Here is a 23,639-nt window from a genome sequence, read left to right as displayed (position 1 = left end):
TACTTGCTCATTTGAGTCTTGCTATCTGTCTGCAGTCTGTATTTTATTTTTCCTTAATGTTTATTTACCTGTAGATGATTTCGAGTTCAGAACTGACCAGTTCTTACCAGTAAGAGCATTTATATATTCTGAGTAGTAGATAAATCCATGAAGAAAAGCAGGAAAAAATATTTTCCAATTTCATTTTGAACGACATTGTTTAATAATTGATGTGCGTGTTTGTATTGTATGTTCAGTCTTCACAGACCAAAATATATCCTCACACTGCTGCTGTTAAGGTTGCTAGTGTAGATACATTTTAGTATTATGCTTTTACAACTTCATAGCAGTGTGTTCAGTGCTATATAACTCTATAATACAGAGCTCTGGCTCTGTGTGTTGCCAGATAATGAGTTTCTTTATGATAAGAAAATAATAAAACTGTATCTAACAAATACATCTCCACCACTGTGGCTTTCCCACACGCCTGTTTCACGCAGTGCTTTCCAACTTGCTGCTTCTTGGAAGTATTACATACAAGTGTGTCATTATAGTAGTGCCTTTTAAAAGGCTCTACTTTCTGGTTCTCGTATATTTGTTTTCTATACCATGGTCATTACTGTTGTCATTAAGTAAACAGTGGAAAGACATAAGTACAACAAAGTTTTATTTTGGTCACTCAAACTTAGCAGGTGTTTTTTCTCATTTCATTTTGACTTCCATATTAATTTCAACTAACTTGAGAACAAACAAACCAAAAATGCAGAGTGCATCTAGACTGTAAACACTGGAATTTTCTAAGATGTCTTTTTCAGTTCAATATTTAACTTTTATCTACTAGACCAAAAGCTGGAAGACTGTACCTTTGATTTGACTCTTAACAAAGTGCTCCTTCTGGGGAGACAGCTTCTTTTGCCTAAATATGTGAAATCATATTTACACTTACAAAACTTGAAAATGGCATACATTCAAATTGGTCATGTTTGAACTGGTATGTAGGAGTATATCTAAATTTTTTTACCTCGCTTAGGCAATGATGGGGTAATGTGCTTTTTTCCAAGTGAAAGAGTAATATTTTGCACACTTCGTAAGTGTTTCTCAAAGTTTATATATATCTTAGATTTTTAAGCATACAGAAAAATTACCACTTCATGTGACCAGTTACATTTTTGATGGTCTAATCTGTAGTTCTTTATTTTTCTTTTAGTACCTGGAGTCCATGTTTACACTGCTCTTTCAGCTGCTTCAGGAAGTAACACAGTGTGATACCAAAATGCACGTTCTTCATGTTCTGTCCTGTGTGATTGAGAGAGTCAATATGCAGGTATTTTTTTAATATATATTTCAGTTTTAGCTGAAACAGAGAAGGACTTGTAGTGGAAGGAAAATGTCATCAATTAATAGACTGGTGGTTGTTGTCAGAGATGTGTGCACTGTTGGCATTACTTGGTCCTCTTTCCAATTCTCATTTATCTTTTGTGTAAATGTTAACTTACTTTTCTTAAGTTATTGTGTAGTTTTTCTATTGAGTCAGCTTTTAGTGTACTGAAGGATTTTTAAATCTTATGACATTTCTTGGAATTTTTTTTTTAGTTGTGATTTATTCTAATTCTCTTGAATCTGAACTAGTATTTTAATCTATATTACATATTTAAAAAGACAGTTTTGGGAAAAAATGCTTTGCACTCATAGGGAATGTGCAGTTAAATCTGTAATTTCTTGTTGATACTGATATGGATCAGAGTTGCCTCTATAGCACTCTTCTTAACTACATGACAGGTTTCAAATTCACATTATGAATTCCCAGTACTTCAGTGTTAAAGTATGTGCTTCAGCTTTTACAAAAAGGTTTTGAAGATGGTTTTGCAGAATTAAACAATGAATAGTTGACTGCTTTTGTCTCAGGTTTTGTTGTGGTGGATTTTGTTTGTTTTACTGTATTAAGGACAGAGATAATACATGTCTTTGAGTTATCTCATCTTTCTATGAGTAATCTTGTCTGAGAGCCAGATGAAGCTTTCATAATTGTCCCTTATGGAAAAAGTCAACCTGACAGCAGATTTCCCTGCAGTTTAGAGAAGCAGCATTAAAAACAAATTGAGAAAGGACCCTTGAATATGTTTAGGTAAATTCCTAATTAATCCTTTTAAAGACAAATTGATTAACCTTTTAGTGTTGAAGACCATTACAGAAAAAAAATATAGTCTAAAACAAATCTCTGAAAGTTACATAGTCTTGTCTCCTTCTCAAAGGCTGGGTGACTCCAGAGATTATTCAACACTTTTTTTTTTTTCCCTCCCTGGGACTGTTTCTGGTCTTAAAGAATACTGTTGTTTGGGAATCCTGTCTAAGTGAAGTATATGAAAATTGATATGAAAGTATCTCTGTGTATCAAGTTTTAAATATTTTTTGTGACCTGTTTACTAGATAAGCTTGATTGCTGTACACAAATCTCACCATAAGTAGTGTGGTTTTTTTCAAACTACTCTGCAATCAGAAGTGACTTCAGTCACAGAGTAAGGAATACGGTGTTTTAGAAAGATTTAACCAAACTGTATTTTTACTGGGACAAAATCAGCTCCTATATTTTCCAGGAACTTTGCTTGGGATAAATTATTGATCTTGTTTCACATACTAAGAAAGCAATTTTGTGTTCTGAACTTTAGATTCGACCATATGTAGGATGTTTGGTTCAGTATTTACCGCTCCTTTGGAAGCAGAGCGAGGAGCACAATATGCTACGATGTGCCATTCTAACCACCCTAATCCATCTCGTCCAGGTAAGGAATCTGAGTCACATAAACGTTGTCGGTACCTCCTAAGTTTTTTCTTGATGATAAAAACAGTACATGGTTAAACTGCCTGCAGAACCTGTGGTATTACGTAGTTCTTCAGTACAGCCTGTATGCCACACCACCTCCAACCCCTGCTGCATCTCAAAGGAAGTGTAATAGGGCTAGCAGAGACCAAGACAGATGCTCCTAAGACAGTGTCTGTACAGGAACAGACTTAATATACAGGCAGTCTTGAACTTGTGGAAATGCATGACTTAAAAGGATGGCATTGTAGAGGTTAACAGTGGTGAGAAATTGGAAATGAAATGACAACTATTAATATAGAAGGAGAACTTAAAGCTTCTTTCCAAAGTTGAATAATTTCAAATGAAGAGGAAATAGATATTTTTCCATAAGCAAATAGTGGAAATTCTTCTTTCTGTCCCATATGGAAACTAAAATATGAGGGGTTTTTTTTGCAAAAGGTGTATCTCTTGGTGTAGATAGATACAAAAAGATGAGACAGATTTGTAGAAGAATCTTTTTCTTTTAAGGTATGCTTGCTTAAGTACGTAGATAATCCACAAAGAAGCTGCAATGTAGAAATATCAAATAATTTTAAATTTTCCATTATCTAAATGCAGGAATTCTGCAAATTCAGCATTCCGCTAACCTCAGTTCTCTTAAATAGTAATATTACAATATTTTGTAGTGCTCTTCAGTAATTGGCATTAGTTCCCAATTTACTCTTCATTGTTCTAAAGTTTTATGGATAATTTAAAAACTGAATCACTGTCATCAGTCTGGCAGTCTTTGTGTAGCTATAAAAGCAAACCCTTCTCCTGAATATTAGATTATGTCAAATGATTTTGTAAATGATAAGAACCAAAGAGTAATTCGTTTCTTGACCTATAAAACATTCAGCTTTTAGTCATTTGGCATTTGTTAGACTCATGACTCCTCCAAGAAAGAGAATGACCAGTGAATGTTTTTGGGAGTGTATGTTCTTTATCATTTTTTCTATCAGACTATTGATAAGTGGATTGTTTTCAAAAAACATAACCTTTTCAAGACATGTTGAGGGAAAAATTAGGAATATCAGACTATTTTATTGTTGTATGAAATGGAAGCAAGTTCAACCTTTGATTTCTTGAACACATGTTTATATATGAATTTAACAGCAGTATAGATCTTTTCCATGCTATTTTTGAAATGCTTGGTTTAAGGCTTTTGACGTATTTTACATTTCTTACTTGTTTTACAGGGATTAGGAGCAGACAGCAAAAATCTCTACCCTTTTCTACTTCCAGTTATCCAACTAAGTACAGATGTTTCTCAGCCTCCACATGTCTATCTTCTGGAAGATGGTTTAGAGCTGTGGTAAGAATATTTTCTTTCTGTTTCTAATTTTAAAACAGTTATTTCTGTACCCCCGGAGGAAAAAAAGTTGTAAAAAGCTTTGAATATTAAATTTGGTATGTTCTTGTTACCTTACCTTGACATCACCTATATCACACCTTATCTCAGAAGACAGGAGGTTAGGAAATTTATATACTCAGCTGGTTTTAGTTGTGTTTCTTCTATTATTCATTTTCAAGCAGTTTATACTGAAGATACCATTCTGTAGTGATAATGAACAGCAAGACAAAAAGTCTAGACTCACTATAATGTATGTCTTAATTTAACAATTAGGTGTGCTTGACTTTTGGAGAACAGTGAGCCAGCAGATCAGAGCTGGATGCAGGAAGAGATGATTACAAGGATAAAATGTAGAAATTACTTTCTGTATCTCAGGCTGTTTGGTGACTGAACGTAAAACAAGAAGTGACACAGTGTTCAGTTTGCCATGAGCCTGATTTACTTGTTTCTGGTGCAGCTGATGCTATTAAGAAGGGAGAATGGTTACCTGGACCAGATTCTGAAGAATAGGAATACATAGAGTTTCTCATAAAATAGTGAACAATTCCTTTGATCTAAATTGTAAATAAGCATTTGAATTACAAATACTTAAACTACAAATGAACTGTTCTGTATACAGCAAAACTGAGATTTATAATGCTGGTGGCATCTAGTCAAAGTGCAAGAGCTTCTCAAAATTTAGCATAGAGGCTGTCTACATGTATCAGTTCGGAACTTATGTCTTCTTAATACTGATCTTGAGGTTGCTCTTTTGATGTCTGTGCAGAAGAATGACGTTTTAAGATGTCCTAGAGCATCAGAGAAATACGGAGAGCTTGCAGAGACAGTTAGGACTCCAAGGGCTCCTTGAACCAAGAGCAGGAAAACAACTAAGATATTTCACATAACCAGATGTATTATTTAAATATGGTAGTCCTGTGCCTAAGATCTAGGAAACAAAATGGAATTTGTTGCTGTGGCTTTAAATACAAACTTAATTTATCACTCCTGTTTTCAAATCTCAGGCATTTTAAATTGTTATAAACAGTGTGTGATAATCAATGTACCATTTCAGAATTAAAAAAAAATGTAAATTTGTGAGCCGGTCCATCACAGTTTTGGTGAGGTTTATAGACATCCTTTGAGGTTTATAACACAATGTGTGTTGTCCTTGCTCTGTAAATATCCCTCTCTACCCACCTTCTCTAGGTTCCCTGGCTGGCTACATAGACATTCTCACTGTTACATTTCAGAGCTTATGTTGTCTTTATAAAAAGACAGTAACATGTTTTTCTTTGTTTTCCTACCTTGTCACAACCTGTGGCTGTACTGATGAGTTTGTTGTAAGGACTTTTGCTCTGCCTGAAGTATGCTTCTGGTAATTGTTACACATTGTTGATAATATAGATGGCTACTGGAAGTTAAAATGTTTACATCTGTCAAAATGATTGCTCAATGTTACTTAGACATCATCTGAAATATTTTGCTTAATCTGTTCTTAGGTTAGTGACATTGGAGAATAGTCCATGTCTTACACCAGAACTCCTGAGAATATTTCAGAATATGTCTGCCCTTCTTGGTAAGTCTTTTACTAATAAAATTTCAGGGTTTTTTTCCTGCTGCTTTTTTCATGCACTAAGCAATGCTCCTGTGGCTGCAAGTACTGAGGGAGCTTGCAAAATTATGAAAAAATTGAGGAACAGGTTCTTATTGTCAGACTTTCTCATCTTTTTTAATATTTATGACCTACTTACCCAAGTTCTCTTTTTTAATAAATTGGAGCTGCTGTGCATGAAAGATAAGACAAATTTCAGTTTATCATTTCAGAGGTTTATTTTAAGAGGGTTCTGGAATTTAACACCAAATATGCCGAGCGTTATTGATATTGTTTATGTGGAATACTTGCCTGTTCTGCTTAAAACCAGAATGAAGTTATTAGTTTTTCCCTGATTCAGATAATAGCAATGTACGATGATTTCAAACTACCTAAATATGTCTGTAAACATTTGGGTCAAGCACTGAAATTAAAAACAGCAGTTTGTTTGCAAAATATAAACTTAATAATGACAATTAGGTGTCAATGGTTAGGAAATACTGGTATTTCAAATGCTTTTGCTTCATAATTAAAGGGAGTGTGAAAATTCTGTTGTCTAATTTTATGTTAATATGTTTCTGTTCAGATCTTTAGCTGTGCTTTTGAGGCTTCAACACTAATACAGCAAATGGGTTAATTTTTTTACAGATAATGTGTTCACAGAATGACAGAAGTGTTAGCTTTTTAATTGATAATTGTTTTCAGGACTTAATATTTTATTCTATTTCTGCTGGTCAGTAGAGAGTTATATCATGGTATGGGTAGGTTCAAGGTGATGTCTTCTGTTATTTCTCCCTGTGTACAAGATCTCTAATGACAAAACTGCTCTGTATAGTAGTGGCTTTATGGTTAAATACTCCGCAGCTACCCCTAAAATTCTGTATCTGCTGAGTCCTTACTGTTGTCATTGTCCATGACTGCGCACCTACCCTTCTGCCTTCTGTTCTGTGTCAGTCGGAGGTGGTGTATGCTGCAGGAAGCCTGCACTGAATGAATGGCTGTGATTTTCATGGTTTGTCATGCTGCTAATCTGCTTGAGTTAAATTCAGAAATACTCTGCGTTTGTGGCTTGTTTGTTTGCTACTGATGTTTTCTCAGTAGCAGAAACTGAGCCCAGTCAACACATGATACTTTTCAGAGTAGAGATGAGTGGAAATGGAAACCTTGGCAAACTCTTCTTAGAAAAGGTGAAAGTATTCTGGAATATTCTATACTTGTAATGATTTCCTCGTTTTATGAATGAATCCTGGAGAACAGTGATGCTCTCGTTTGTAAAATAAATACATTCCCAAGAGAAATTATTTATTCTGAAAAAATGAAAGCTGTATGATGCTAGTAGAGTAAATAGTACCGTTAAGCTGGGTAGGGTTTCCTTAGGATGAGCCTTCAAACATGCTTATGTCAAACTTTTTTTCTTATCAGGGTTGGGAGTGAGTGGCAAAAACACAGCAGCTGATGTGTAATCAGAGTGATTTTGTCCTGTAGGCTTCTGTACTACTTTACTTCCTGAGCGTTTTTGAGAAACTGGTTTTTGAGTGTCATGTTTGTCAAAAATTTTGATTGATGCAAAATGATGCATGTTTTGCCAGGAAGTGGAAACCATTCTGGTATGCTCTTTGCCTACAAATTCTATCTGTGTATATCAAGAAAGTCTGACTAGACAGTTTCCACATGACACGGCCATGGTATTATGATGCTTAAATAGCATCTGGAATTTTGGATTATTGCTAACTTTATTTTAAAACATGGTAGTTGGAAAACCAGTACAGTACTGTCATCTGCTACCCCTCAGGGAGCTACTTCATTCAGGACACTCGAAAAAGAGCTTCTTCACTGAAATCAAGTGCAGCAGTACAGTTTAAAGTGCAGCATCTTGCAAAAGAAAATGTACTGATCAGGGATGGTCAGTTGTGCCAGTTAATTAAATAACTCTTCAGCCTTAAACCTGTAGCAGAGTTTTTCCAGTACACCAGTAGCAGTATTCAGCTGAAACTTCCAGCACTTAGTCAGACCCTTCTATCCTTCTTAGCATGGTGATGTAGCTGTGAGAAAAAGGTGTTTTAACTGAGAAGTCAAAATTGCAAAGTCTTGTGTTCCTTAACTGTCTGAGATAAGTCAAAAAATATAATCTCCCCAAGACTAGTTTTCAGTTCAGTCTGAAGTCATCAAAGTAGAAGTCAAAGGACAGATGAGTTGAAGGGAGGTTCTGAATAGGTAACTACCATGCTTATGTCTTTTGTAGTGGGGTGGAAAACTAGCAGAGAGAATGCTCCAGAAAATTAGTTCTTGAAGATACTATGTGAGGAGTATTAACCTCCTGACCTTTTGTTCTGAATTTCTTTTTACTGACTGGAATTACTGTTATATACAGGTAATGTAACTATTTTCCTGGTATGTTTAGCTTCTTCATCAGCATGTAAGTAATTCAGAAAATGTCAGAGGTCAGCATGGATAAATTAAAAGAGCAAAAGAGCTAGAGGGCAAGGAGAGAAGAATTCATATGTGAGATTTTTGAACATGAAAAGGAAATGTGTGTGTGTGTATATATATATTTATATACTCACACATACATATGTATGTGTGGTTTTGATTTTCCTTTTTTAACTAATCTGAAAATAATATGTGATTGTTCCCTTCCAGATAAAATTGTCTGTTACCCTGGTTTTTCTGAGTTTTTTATTAGCCTTTTGATTTTCATAAATGGAGTCAGATCTTTTAGTTACTGTAGAATATTAGAGCAGTTTTTCTACCTTTCCCACAGAAGTAATATAAACAAACCCTTTGTTTTTCATTCTTTGTCCTTTGTTTGCATATTTCTAACCTGAAAACAATTGTAACTGACAATTCGTCTGGCCACTGAGGCTGAGGGGTGGAAACCCCAAAAAGCCAATCTTCTGCTAGACCCACAAATGTATAAAAGTAAAAGAATAAACAAAGGGGTTTCTTCTCTCCGCTCTTTCACCTGGGAGCTGGATCAGAGGAACCTCTGCAAAAATCTCTTGTCTGCGTGTGATTGCTTTGCGTGTCTCGGTGACAATTGTCCTTATGAAAAAATCTTTTTGTACCCATTTCAGTATACTACTGTTGTTGGAAGTGGATGTCAGAGGAGTTATACAAGTCAATTAATTTTGCCTTCAGGAGCAGAAAGTTGCATTTGATATGAGGGCTTGGTTTCACTTGCATAAGTGGCCGACCTTCAAAGATTATGGTGCTATCACTGATGTGCAATAATTATTCACAGCATAATTGTCATACTTGATTTTCAGTTCAGCACTGCTGCTACTGTTTAAACGCCATTGAAATGTTATTGCCCTGTAGAGGGATTGCACAATCTCTTTAATATATCTCTTCGAATGTATTGAATAATGTGGAATGGAGAAATAATTAATTGCCTGAGGATGGAAGCATTTCTGCACTGAGGCTGCTTAAAATGACAGTTGAATCTGATAAAATTTCAGGCTGGGGATATGGTTAAAATCTAGACATACCTGTTCCAAGAAGCATCAAGTGTAATGTGCATGTGCTGTATTTCTTAAGGTACAGGCATAAACCAGGTTACTGAAATTGGACTAACTCCTCTGATCCAAACAAAATTCAAAGGAGCACATTTACGAATTCAGAGAAAAAAGTTTGATTTAGGAAAACCTGGCAAGAGAATTGATGTATAATTAGTTTCTAGATGTAGTTAGTTGTACACAAGATCTTTCTAGAAAATTTTGGTAAACGCTGAGCTGTAGATGAGTGATAGAATTTCCATCATTTCCATTGCATCTGTCATACCTCAGTTTTCATTTTGGCCTGAAGTACAATTTTTGCTACACGCATTTTATTACCTTTTATCAGTTATCACAGGATCACAGAATGGAAAGTTATGGAAAACTTCATGTTTGTATGACTGTTTGTTTAGCATTTGTCTATTTGCTTCAGTGTCTGAAACTTCAAATATGATTGTATCCAGTGAAGAAAACAAATGCATACCTCTAAGGATAACTCAATGTATAGCTCTAATAATATGCTACTAAAGCTAAACTTGATGTCTTGGAATCTTTTGATATCAAATGATTGGATTGATATTGTATTGATAGTTGATCTCTTTTCAAGTCAAGAGACAAAAAATACTCATTATAAATGATTACAAGATATGATCTGAGTACTGACAAATGAATGTACTCATGAATGCAAAGCTGTCCTATGGCCATATCAAATGGAAGAACATTAGTGTTCTAACTAATGCGTGGGAAAAAAAAAAAAAAAATCTGTTGAACCTCCCCAGAGCTATACAGATGTTATAATGGAAAAGCAGCCATGGTCACGGTGAGAACTGTTTTTGATAGAAGCTTTTCTATAAAATATCACTAGGTGTAAGCCACACTTCGGTATGGCTGCTTACATCTAAGCCATGGGAGACATATGAAGTCTTAGCCATATGCTTGTTCCATCTGGTAGAGGAATTTTTAAAATGCATGTAAAAGTATTTTCCTGTTGTCTCTCCATGATGATTTTATTAGATGTTTTAAAGGTGATGGATCTGAGGTCCAATTCTTTTACTAAAATTAGTTTGTCTCCCAAAATGGTTTTAAGGAAATTTATCCCTTTCAGGCTTTTTGGTATTTTGCCTTGTTTTTATACAATATGGACTTTCTGCACTAGTTTGAACATCCATGTGAAACTTTGAAACTTTTCCTTTTGCTTTGAGTTTTGTTTATACAGAGTGATTTTTTTTTTTTCTTAAACAGTCTTACAGGTAGTGCCTGAGGATATATCTTTTTTTTCTCTCTTCAAGCTGCTGCCGTGTATCATCCTCTGTATCTGTATCTTAGACGGGTGTGCTCTCTTGACTGAAATACTCCAGCTATGCACTACAGCTCAGTGTGTGTCAGCTCAATGCCATTTGATACGGCATCTGGCTCAGAAGATGCAATCTTTATTTCATTCTTTCTGCTCAGCATTTACTGACTCAGTGTGAGAGGGATCATTTATCAGTAATTGCAAATCTCTAAAGTACATGTTTCTTTTATTCTCTCTTTAATATCTTCTTAACCCAGTATTATATCCAAAACATGACCTCTGTTTGTTTTTTGTTTTTAGTTAACACTGGCTTTTGAGGTTATAGGATTTCTTGTGCTTCCATTTGAGCACAAGAGCTGCCATCCCACTTCTGTAATTTTCTCTACAGGGAGAGAGAGCCTTAATTGGCATTGGATCAAAGATCTTTTTTCTACTTGTTGACATCTGGCACTACAAGATGTGAGAGAAAAAAGACTTCTTGAATCAAACCATCTTGGTTGTACTTCAGTTTGGTGATCAGGTTCTGAATTGTGATTTCTATTTTTTTCCAGAGCTGAGCTCAGAAAACCTCAAAAATTGCTTTAAGATCATCAATGCTTATATTTTCTTATCATCATCTGAATTTTTGCAGGTATGTTCCCATTACATAAAGATCCATACAGCACATCAGTTCCTTACTGGAAAACTTTTTTTCTCTTGTCTTGGCACAGACATAAGCGCAATCATTTATACTCTCATTCATTTATGTGTATACAAACATACTGTTCTAATGCACTTTATGGTGCATGGTGGGCACTCTGAGAAATATTATTATTTAGAATTAATTCTTTGTGGATTGATTTTGTAGTTTGATATCTGAAAAGGTCCTCTGTTGGGTAGTAATAGTTACTTTAATTATCCTATCAGATTAAAATTGTGAATATATGTTCTAGCAAGAGTTGAACTAGAGATACTGTGTCTTGTTGTCACACCTTCTTTATTAGAAAATTCTTTGAGATTGACTGTTTAAATGGCCTGCGATGTCAAAAAAGCAATAAAATGCTTAATTTATATTTTAATTATTATATAATTATTAACATTTTAGCAGATATGATCTTTGAAGAGAAACTGGATTTTTAGGCATATATAAACCCTAAGGAATTGAATTTTTAAATATATACAAAAATATAAAGTACATTGCATAATACCTTTTTTTTTAATTTCAGATGTATGCTGCTGACTTATGTCGGTCATTTTGTGAGCTTTTGAAGGACATAACTACTGAAGGTCAAGTTCAAGTTTTAAAGGTGGAGTATAATGAAAATAATATCCAGAGGATCAGCTCTGTAGATGTAGTGTTTTCACGCAGAATTTAGAACATTTAGAGGAAACCAGTGTGTTCAGCAGAATTTGACATTGGAGTTAAACCATCAGTGGTGGTTTAACTACTTATTTGAAGGCTGTGCATGCATGTAGAGACCTAGTGAGTGTAGAGCAAACTTTTCCAATATTTATTGAATGTTATATGTATGTGGTCTTCATGAAATTCCTTTGTGTTCCATACTTCCATTTGTACCAGACACAGAGCTCAAACAGTTTTTGTTTGCCTTTGGCATAAGTTGCTGTTGTAATGGCCATAACTGCTTAAATAAAGCTGCTAAAGGTTTTTCAAAGCACCAGAAAATTGTTTTCACACAGCCTTCAAATGGTGCTGTGGGACTTGTAGGCTTTTGAAATATTAATAGCAATAATTTGAACATGTCTTCTGAAGAATTTCAGGAAATAAAGTTGGAATATACATTGAAAGATAACTGAGCAGTAGCTGTAGTGTGCTACTACTAACATTTCCAGTGGTTACACAAACAGGGCAACCTGTGTTGCTTATGAAAACTTGGACTTGAATTCAATTAATTCTAAATGTGATGGAGGATATAAATTGGATCCCACCTGTCTCTTTGGTGGATCACACAACTGCTTCCAGAATCCAGGACAGAAAACAACTGGTGAAGTTGATAGTCTTTCCTGTTTGTAGTTACTGCTTGTGAGGAGCTTAAGACTTCTAGTTCTGAAATGTAAAATGTCAATTCCAGTCTATCAGGGATACTATTTAAAATCTGCAGCTGGGCAAATGTTTAATGCAGCAGCTTTTAATCAGATTTCTAAAATGGAATTATGCTGCTAATACAGAATCATTTATTCACTTTGGTCCCTCTGTGGCCTTGCATTAGCTGCGAGATTTGTCCTGTATATTTGTAACACTTTCCTAGTATGCCCTCTTGATTCCAGAGGGATAACTGAGCTATCACCCTTGTAAATATTTTTAGAAAAAGCTGAAGTTTTGTCATACTTCACTATTCTGACTTGTTTAAACACGCCCCACCCCCCCGAAACTAGATAAGCATTGGGAACATAAACACCCAGGGGTGTTTCCTGCAAACAGCTTTGTTTGGATTGTAAATAGAAGAGTAAATAAATAAGGTCAAAAAATACTAATTTGGACTGATAAGAAGATTAGTTGCATGATTGCTGAGGTTTAATGCAACTTGATTTTCTAATTATCTGACACAGACAAGAAAAGTTTTAAAAAGACTGTGCAAGGAACAAAGGAGTTGGCCAAAACTTCCGGTACCCAGAAAGATGAGTGGGGGAAGAGTTAAGTTTACCTGTGTATGTAAAAAGCCTCTTCTATGCCTCTGCATATTAAAGGCCTACAAAATGGAGAGGTATTGAGAAAGGTCAACTGCCTAACACTTTTCTCAATGCAAAACAATAGAGTATTAAATGAAACTATTGGGAACAAGGTTCAAAAAGGAGAAAAAACACTTAGGGGAGAATGCTCAAGAGCACAGAAGAGTTGACCCTTGTTGAAGTTCCTCTGAGAGGGAAGTAAAAGGAGACTGAGTGTTTTAAGTGAGGTACCTTTATGATACCTTTATGTCCTTTATAAGCCCATCGGTGTGTTCAGATGCCTGTGGTGTCACTGTCTTTGCCTGGCAGTAGGAGTGAGGAGCCCTCAGCCCATTATTTTTACAGCCTCTTCCCATCTCTCTTGGTACAAGGGTAGAGCACAAACTTTTGGGCAAAAGAAAAACTGAAGAAGGCAGGAAAACAAGTTACTTCAGGGAACAGCACATGGTGAGGGGAAAGGAGCTGAAAAACAGAAGGTGAAGTGTTTAAATATTGGGAGCCAAAGCAAGGTACCCAGAATAGCACCTCTGAGAGCACACCTGCAAAGAGCTGGTAGGTTCTAAGCAGTGGTTTCTCAAAAAAGGGACATGACAAAGCTATAGAGATATGCCCTGAACTGCTGGTGCTTCACCCTACCAACCACAGTCTGCTGCTTTTCCTGGAACCATAATAAAGCCCTTTTTTCCAAACTACCTCATCAAGTTTGCCTGGGCCATGGGGAGGCTTGTGAGGTGCTTGGCTAGGTGTGTTTCATTGGCCTGTAAACGTTCACCAGGTGCACTTATGCATATCAGGTTTGCAGACTATTTTACTAGTTTATAGTTTCAGCAGTCTGGGGTTTGCTGATATTTAATGGTAAGCATCCTATCAGCACTTTATATGTGTACACCAGTACACGTGGTTTTAAAGCTTCAATTAAGATTTATGAATATACTTTAATAACAGTATAATTTGCTTTTGTTCTTAAGGTTGTAGAAAATGTCCTAAAAGTCAACCCTGTGTTGGGTCCTCAAATGTTTCAACCTCTTCTGCCATCGGTATTCAGGGGGATTATAGATGGGGAGGTAAGAGTTACTTTAACTACTCTCTACTTGTTCTTTGGAAGATGACAATGCCTTCCATTATCTCCAGTTTTTTTGTATTGTTGTTGTATTTTCTCTTGTTTTAAGAGCATCTGAGAGATTTTTGACATCTAGTTTAAAAGTCTCTAAAAGTAACACAGTAGCACAAGAAAAACACAACATATATGTCACTTGTTTCATCGTGTAGTGTTTGTTTTAATAAAACAGCACAAATTTTACTCTACTGTTCCACTGTTCCTTCACTATTAACGCTTTTAAGAGACAGAACATTAGGTCTAGTTTAATCCTTAGTCGGTATTGGTGTTTTTTGTTGGTTTTTTTTTTTTTTTTTGAAGACACATACTATTCCTTTTTAATGGTACCTGGACCAGAGAAAAGCAAACTGAACCAGGAGATCAGCTTGACCTTCTTTTCCTAATTGGCGTATCTAATATGAAGAGCTGAAGGGTGTGAGAATGGTTTTTGTGAGATAGAGTCTTTAATATTTTGCTGGCTTGTATGCCTTGCCTTCTTGCTTTTCTCTCTTTGTATTCAACAAACTAGTATGATGGATGAAAATGAGTAAAATCAAATATGCTTTAACTATGTGTTGAACCTTTCAGTTCTAGTAGGAATCAGTGGGTGGAATTCTTCAAGTTTTTTGACTACTTTGATCACAACCTTTGCTTATTTCAGTTGAAGACACTAAAATATCAATATGTGGCTCCAATTACTGAGTTGAGTAAGGCTTCCAAACTTAAGCCAAGTAATACTGTAGAGCAAAGTACTTTTTGCTGTTCAAAGCACAAAGATAGAGAGTGGATTATTAAAATGTCTTTTGATTTAAGGTTAATGAATTCATTGTACCCTATTCAGAATGTATTAATCTGGGTTAGCATTTTCAGGTAAATGTTGGCATTCTGTTTTTGAAGTAGGCTATTTTACAAAATACAGTTATATTGCTATGTGCTGAATTTAATACAAAAAACCTATAGCTTCTTTTAAAAGTAATAACCAGATATAATAAACTAATGAACCTATTGCTGTATCCAGTTAATTCTGAGACACCTACATATTAGTTATGGGCAAATGTATTATAGTTTCTACCTGAAGAAAGTCGAAGCTTCAGAAATACTAAGTGTTCTTAATGTTACTGAAATAGTAAGCAGCTACTTTGAACCAAGATCAACTTTGAAAATAATTTTTTAACAGTACAATAAACTGTCAATTCCTTAAGGTGCATCTTTTAAAATTTAAAGTAAAATCACGTTGCAGGTTGTCTTGGCTGTTTGGACAAAATTGACTTTGAAATTGCCATAGTTTTCATATGTAGGAACTGAGAACTCTGGTAATGATTGCTTGCTCAGTCTTCTGTTCTAGAGGCTCTTAAATTGCAATTTATAATTTAAAATTTAGTAAAAGACATAAGGAATGTATACAGGTATTTTCCAGGTATTGCTGCTGTGACTGTCAAATATTTTTCTTTTACTTAAACTAAGCACCTTTTATTTTGGTTTATTTTTGTTTCAGAGATATCCAGTGGTGATGTCTACTTACCTGGGGATCATGGGTAGAGTTCTACTACAAAATGCAAGGTTTTTTTCATTACTTTTGAGCCAGATGGCATGTGAATTAGGTCAGGAGGTAAGGTTTATTGTTCTTTTTTGTCCTTTTTTTGGTGTCTTTGTATTTCAGCTTTTATTACATAGGGAAGTCTTGCTTTCTTTTGACCTGAAGAAACTCTTCCATTATGCATGCTTGTTTCTGCCCAGTTCAACTTGAAAATATGCTCTTTCCCCTCTTTTTCTCCTTTCCCTGAATACCTTGTAACAACTTTTACATATTCCCACAATTACTTAAAACATTTCATTAAAATTTTTATATAGTCCCTAAATTCTCTTCCTGTTGCATCCCACAATTGGCCATGTAAGCCCCCTTAGTTCACATGCATTTGTAGGGTGAGAATTTATTTCCCTGTGCTGTCTTGATGGGTCTTGCAGGATGGGGAATGATCAAATCATTCTCCCCTGAGTTTCTAGAGTATCAGGTTCAGTGTGCTTCAGTTCCACTCGTGAAGTTACTGAGGGACTTTTGCTACAAGTACTCTGTTCTGTCTTTAAGTGAAATTGAAGTCATTTGCTTTTCTGGGGTATAATACAGTTTTCAAACAGATAATGGCAAGTCTTTTTATTTTCTTTGTATTTTTTTTTTCTTCTTTAAATTTGTCACTGTGTAGATAAGAGAGTAAATCCATGTGCTTTGTTTCTATGAGGCTGTTAGGATGAAAACTGAATAACTTGCTGTCCTGAATTAGTTCCCTCTCCAGAAATGAAATTAATTTCAAACATCTGGGTTACAGCTAATGGTATGGAGGGTTCAGGGCCTGGAAGAATTGTTGTAGAAAATTTGAAAAGTAACTGTTGCTTGTTTCTTCTGTAGGGTATACAACTGTGTAGTGTCTTTCCAAGATTAAATAATGTATTCAGTTGCTAGAAAAATTAAAATAAGTTATTTTCTAAACACACTGATGCACTCATAACTGAAAAGGAACATTATGTTTCCCATGCAGCTGGACCAAATTCTTGGTAACATGATTGAAATGTGGGTTGATAGGATGGATAACATCACTCAACCAGAAAGAAGAAAACTTTCTGCTTTGGCATTGCTTTCTCTCCTTCCATCATTGAATAGGTAAGCAAACATACAATACCTTAAATAAGAATGCTTCAAAGGCCCTTGGAATTGTTTTTGAAATATTTCACAGTTCTGCAGCTAAATATTCCAATATAAGAATTTGGTTTTTCACCCCCAAGAGAAACTTTAAAGAGGTAGAACTTTCATGCTACATTATATAAACTTATTTGGCATCATAGTATTACTGTAACCTTTCTTCCATTTTATAGGAAATGTCATTTTGTAGAAGTGAAGAGCTAGCACTGCAGATTTTATTGTTGATTCTCATATTAGCTTAGAACTATCTGCTTTTTTCATCTGTGATTAGTAGTTGCTTTAGTTGACGTGTTACTATTTTGGTGTCCCTTCCAGGGAACAGTGTTCAGTTTTTTTCCTGTTGTGGGTGATCTGAACTTTCATCCTGGTTTTCTCCTTTACGACATTAAATGGAAGAAAGACTTGCTGTGAAAGTCTGTGTTGTTACTGTGGAGCAGTTTTTGCACTATAAGTTTATAGCAAGCAGATTTTACTATGATCCCTTCAGTAGCCATCATCATTACTGGATGTACATAGGAAAAGAAAGTTTTAAATGAAAATGCTGAATAAGTGTATTGACTTCTAAGCTGTCAATACTAGAAGTCACATATAACATGTTTAGGTGAGAGTTCAGTACGTGGTTACCTTCAGATTATTTCTATCTGTTTGACATTCAGGAAGACAAGACTGCCTGAGTTTATATTTAGTCTGCTGGGTTTCCTAAACAGTCTTTAAGTTTTGTCTGTTGGGAAATTAGATGTTGTTCCCAAATCCTAAAAACTATGTTAGTATCTGTAGAATATGTAGTATCTGTCAAAGCTGTAGACTATATAGTCACTATCTAAAAAAAAAATCAAGGAACACTGTCGGTGTAATTTAGAGGCTTCATTGCTTTTTATGTGCAGAAAAATGTTCCCTTTTTTAGTCTGATGGATAGTCAGGATAACCATCTAGCTAAAGGTGAACCAAGCAGCTGCTTTATGAGAGGTTTTTCCTAGTAAATGTAACAGTGCTATATTGTTTATAAGTATATTTGAAGTGTTTTTAGAGAGGTGTTAGCTAAAATTTAAGGTGCTGAACTACATCTGTCTTCCTGTGAAGTTTGTTAAAGAGAGGAAGGAAAAAAAAATAAATTCCTTTAGATAACCATGTTATTTTGAACTATGTTCAGCTGCTCCAGATTTCCTGCTGTAAAAGCCAATTATTTCTGGCAGTCCTTAACATAATAAAACCTTCTGCAAATGACAGCTTTATTTTTCAGTTACTCATACCATTTAAGAAAGCTGCTTTTCAAATAAACAGCCTCTCTTCAGTGGACATATTTATATCAAAGCTATGAAAATTTAACTTATGCAGTTGATAGACTGCCAAATTTACCTTCAGACGGAGTGTGTGAAATGGATTCTGTCAATTGATTGTTTCTTGTACTAGAACCATGTAAGTCACCCTGGTTTTGCTATCTCAGTATAATCTCAGGGATTATACTACACATGCTTGCTGCATCCTGTATCTGTAGGCTTCTTGTGCAAGTCCGCTTGCATAGTTGAAGCAAAAAAGGTTTTAAATATAATACAGTGTCTAAACAAAACACTTTGATTATTTTAAGTGTTTTCAAGAAAAGCTGAAGTAATTTTTCCTGTTGGAATGCTTCACTAACTGGTTTCCTGATTAGATTTTTGTTTGGATATCCAAGGTAAGTTCAAGATTTCTCAAATGCAGAGGCAGAACATTATTTTTTTTTGTCTGTGAATGGTTGATGGGCTGTCTTGGGAAGGTCTAGGTGGGGGTGAGATTCTTCCCTCAGCTTGCTGCTCTGTGGTGGTCAGGATTGGTACCAGTAGCAAGCTCAGATTTTCAAGGTTCTGCTGTAAAGAAAACAGGCATCTGTGCTGTGTCTTACACTTTCTGAGAATTTTTTGCCTTTTGGCAGTTGCTTCCTCTAGCTTCCTATAGCTGAAGCGCTGGTTTATTTTAGAGAGGAAAAAGAAGGAGTAGACAAAAGTAGTGGGGGGAAAATGCAGATAACATGTATTCTCATTTCTTCCCTCATAGTTGATAAATGGATAAAATGTTGGGGAACGTATTAAACAGTGACCTTTTTTATTCTCCCTGTAAACTCTGAAGTATTAATAGATTTTAAGTGTTTCTCTAGTTAGTGATCAGGTTTATAATTACAACTATCTGGAACTCAGGACTTTGTGCATTTTAGGAGAAGGTAAAACTTCCATCATTATTAATTTAAAATCAGTTTGACGCAAATAATTTTCTCTTTCAAGTACAGCACCTTTGGCAGTGTCATGGGTGGAGGATTTTAGAGCAGATAAGACAGGATTCACTGCAGAGCAGTTGTTCACAGTGGCTCTTGGGCTGACTAGTGTGAGTAAGCAGGTTGTAAAGTGACAAATTGTTAGCCACACTTTAATTTTCTCATCCAGACAGTACCATCCAGAGTTAGACAAAATGACATGCTTTTGGTATCAGCAGTCGTGCTGCATTTTAATCATGTATGCATGTCCTTCAATCTAGCATCCTGTTTATCTTCCCACAGCTGCACATCTGTTAGTGGTTAGAAATTCATATCAAAAAAAGAACAATAACTGCTGCTTTCCTGATTAGTGTGTTGCAGCACCTTTTCACGGAAGAGTAATTTCCTGGTATTAGGGGTTTGCCCAAATTAATTGCTATATAAATTATCTGCTTTTGCTATCCAAGTGTGGTCAGTTAATGTTAGCAATTTTTTTGTGTTTGACCGGTATTTGCATTTGGCAATTTTTTCTGTATTTTTTATTCTTACTGCCTATTTATCACTCATCCATCCATGTGCATTTTCTTAATTTATTAAAAAAATCTTAGTATTTCACAAAAGAGGTTAAAGACTTCTGTCTTTAAACTGTTGTATGTAACAGTGGGGACCAGTAACATTCAGACTGTAAGGATGCACTTGGGGAGTTACAATGTCTCCATGTTCAGTACATGAGGAAAGTATGGATAGACACACAGCAGCTCTAACAGGAATGGCTTTTTGAAAAACATGCTTGAGTTGAATTTTTTTGGAGGAACATTTTATTTGAGCTGGAGTGTGAGACATGAGATATGACAGCAACCTGGATGAGTAAATTCACAAATGTCATGATTTTCCTACTGTTGTAATTTTATTTACACTTGTCTATAACCTTAACAGCTTGCTTGTAAATATACAACTGCAGGAGTACTCTTCAAGACTGAGTTGAGTTTTATTGGATGTGCCCTTGGTCCCTAAAATAGTGAATTAGTCCCTAGTGAACATGGTCAGTAACAGCATTCTTGCCTCTTATTTGTTATGGAAAACGTGTGGGCCTCCACCACTATCTACAGTTCTGCATTTTGAGCTCTTCAGCATCCTTTGTAGTTTCTGATGCCAAAGTGGCTAAAATAGTACTATGTCCCCTTCTCCTACCCTTATCTATCTATTTATATATCTGTCTGGAAATAATTAGCTTACTTACTGCAGTATAATGTCAGTATTACAGCATTTCGGAATGTCCTTCTTTGGTGATATTGAAAACTTCTAATGATTTATTTACCAGAGTAGATACCTTTTTTAATCCTACAATTGTGTGTATTTTAGTAGAACACAAACAACACTGAAAGATGCTAAAGAGTGATAGGAATATTTATTCTCTAATAAGGAAATGGAAAAAGATTTTGGAAAGATTATAGTGTCAATGATCAGCCTAGTTTGGGGTGGTACCTAACTGTGCCCGCCGGTAGCATTTGACACCTTGTGGAATGCAAAGTGCTCCCCTTCTGCAAGTGAGTGTTATTTCTGCTATGTCTGTCACTTTTGAATGGGAGATTGCCAAGTTTACTTTTCCTCAAAGTCAGTGCTTTCCAAAACAGGTCACTAATTGTGGTCCTTGAGGATAGGCTCTTTTTTGGTGGACCTACGTGTGTAGAGTGGTACTCTTCTAAAGCAGGGGAGACTCTACTGAGCTTAAAATATGAAGTATTTTAATTTATCTTTCTAAATTTTGGGTTCTGGTACATGAGTAGTTTTCATTTTACTCCTTTGAGTCAAATATGTTTATGTATTGTGGGGAAAGGGTTAAGAGGTTCTCCAGGTTTCTAATCATTCTGCAAATTAATGTCTGCTTTTTCTCACTGTGTATCAAGTCTGATAAATCAGTCAGTATGCATTCTGCCAGCTATATAATTGGTATTTTGTAAGTACTTACAGTATGCAATTTTAAATCTTCATTAGTTTGTTACAGAGTTTTGCCTCTGTCGTTTGTTAAAATAACTTAGTTAGAAATTTTAATTTTCCTCTCAAAAAGTTGTCTATATGTAATGTTAGTAAATGGCAAGAAAGTGCCTAATAGAATGTCATGTTCTCCTCAGGATAGTTACATCCTCATTTATAAAGTCAAAATTTCTTACGTAATTACTTGTACATCCTCCTTTCTTTTTAGGGATGATACTCTGAATCTATTTTATCTTCCCCTCCATTTTTTTAATCCCTCTAGTTGAAGGTATGCTCACACACGCCTCTAATAGACTATTAGCATTTAAAGAAGCTCTTTAAATTATGATTTTGCAGTTGTTATCAGTGTTTGGCCTTGGATTTATTTAGCTTGAATGACAGGTAAAAGTGCAGTTTTAATGATAAGACTGAAAAATGTGGCTTTGGTCTTAGTCTATCAGAGTCTGCATAATTCAGAAGGTTACACAGAGCACTGCCAACTTTTGTAACTGCATGTCACATTATGGCATTGGTAAAAGGATGCACTTATTAAACTTTCCTTGTTCACAAGTCTCCATCAGTTTTTCTCCTGCACTTGACTGCTAGCATGGACTGGTCACGAGCATATTATCTTTTCCCCTAAGACTCTTAAGCCTTGATTTCAAGGAAAAAGGTACCAAGTGATAGCAACGAATTATGTCACTAATTGCTGCTAAACCGCTGCAAAAAAACAAACTGCAGTTATAAGGGTCTGGTTACTGATATCTTACTTTTGTTTATGGCCTATATAAAATATTTCAGAAGTCTTTCTTTAAACTATTCTAATTGCAATTTACCCTAAATTTTAAGATTTTAATTATATAAAAGACAGCAAAAGATAATACTAACTGGCTTCCTTTAAACTCTTTGCAATGTATGACTTACATGTTAGTAAGTTAGATACTGAATACATAGTGACTAGAGTATAGCGTATTACTAAAAATCTGTAAAAATCACAAGACTGTAACAAAAGTAAAAAAATAAAATCAAAGAAAACAAAAAAACCCACACAAAACATAGGTTTACAGCTGTTTCTGCACCTGGGTTTGTTTGAGCTATTTTGGTACATCTGCTTCTCTCTCTGTAGTGCTATACTCTGTGAAATTTGAGAGTGCCAGAGAGTAGCTCAGATTATTCAGTGACTTTCTTTAACAGTGATAGACTACTATGATAAGATACCAGAAGTGATAAATACCATGACCCATGTAATTACAAGACTTTCTGCAAATAAGTACTATCTTGAAAAATAATGTTTCATATCCAAACAATTTAATGAGAAAGTGAGTGTTTAAAACAGAACATCAAGTTTTGATATTAAAAAGAGCCTAAGTATAAAGAAAATAGGTATTTTTAAGAAATAAATTTTGTATTTCTTTTTTGTGGGTATTATCTGTAGTATTTGTTAGGAACAGTTGACATTTTTTCTTTCTGCTAAATATTTGGAGCTATCAGTTGCTAATGCCAAGTGTATAACCATCCTGTCTCCTAAACTGTCAGGCGGTCTGTGGTTTTGCAATTGAGTTTTGATTAAATTTCTAGGAGTTGAAATTTGGAAAATTAATTTGAGTTCTTTGGACCTTTTGGGTTGAATTGCATTCATATTGAGTACATTAATACTTTCATAGTTTGAACAGAATTGCTAAATATTGCAGTGAAAAGTAAAGGCTAAAGCTGTTGTGTTAGGGTCAGCATATCACATCTGTGCCTTGCATTCATGGCCAGCCTTTTTTATGTTACTATTTTGTTCACAAACTTAGTGGTTGGTCCATAGAAGACTTAGATTTCTGAATAAGAAGAAGAAACTAATTCTAACAATTTCTCAAAGTGAGCTTTTAGTTTTGTGAGAGCTTTCTGTCATATTATTTCACTGGAGTCTAAAATCAGATTAGGTTTATAGAATGAAAACTTATTTTCATATCCTCTTTGGAAAAAATAATTTTGTAGTTTTCACGCTGTGGAAGTGAGAAATTTTGGACCATAAAGTCAGGATTCTTACTGAAACAGAAATATTAAATACTAGAAGGAATCTGCAATATTTGAGACAATCAGAAATGTTTAGGTAAACTAGATAATGAGAAAAACAGAACAGTGTTTTGGGATCTGATAAGTTAATAAGGTGTCAACCTGCCTACTGGATGTTAATTAAATGTTGATGTCTCTGCTGCCTAAGCAGTAGTTTAATTCCTGAATTGCTTTTATTTGTGTCCATATCTAGAGATGATGTGGGCAGAAGGAAGTAGGTATTTGAAAAAATAAAGTTGTACAATAGCCTACTTGTAGAGAATAAAAGTAGAAGGAATCCCTGCAAGAGCAATTGGTTGCTAAATACACAATGGGAGGCCAATAAATAGTTTCACTCATGCAAGCTTAAAAGAATACAGTGCTAAAAATTGGTTGTCTTCTTCTGTAGG

General features: G+C 35.1%; 1 protein-coding gene across 1 annotated transcript in view; it reads left to right on the top strand.

Moving 5' to 3' along the window:
* Window positions 1-23,639, top strand: part of IPO11 (importin 11) — an 82,544-nt gene that overhangs the window by 38,741 nt on the left and 20,164 nt on the right. Inside the window, exons 20-29 of the mRNA XM_040089751.2 lie at window positions 69-109; window positions 1,187-1,303; window positions 2,646-2,759; window positions 4,018-4,133; window positions 5,654-5,730; window positions 11,085-11,164; window positions 11,739-11,819; window positions 14,169-14,264; window positions 15,792-15,905; window positions 16,831-16,952. Of these exons, the coding sequence (XP_039945685.1) occupies window positions 69-109; window positions 1,187-1,303; window positions 2,646-2,759; window positions 4,018-4,133; window positions 5,654-5,730; window positions 11,085-11,164; window positions 11,739-11,819; window positions 14,169-14,264; window positions 15,792-15,905; window positions 16,831-16,952 (958 nt within the window). The remainder of the gene's footprint in view (window positions 1-68; window positions 110-1,186; window positions 1,304-2,645; window positions 2,760-4,017; window positions 4,134-5,653; window positions 5,731-11,084; window positions 11,165-11,738; window positions 11,820-14,168; window positions 14,265-15,791; window positions 15,906-16,830; window positions 16,953-23,639) is intronic.

This window comes from Hirundo rustica, chromosome Z (assembly GCF_015227805.2).
Source record: "Hirundo rustica isolate bHirRus1 chromosome Z, bHirRus1.pri.v3, whole genome shotgun sequence".
NCBI lineage: Eukaryota > Metazoa > Chordata > Aves > Passeriformes > Hirundinidae > Hirundo > Hirundo rustica.
Note: the sequence above shows the minus strand (reverse complement) of the source record. Positions and strands in the feature narration are given on the sequence as shown.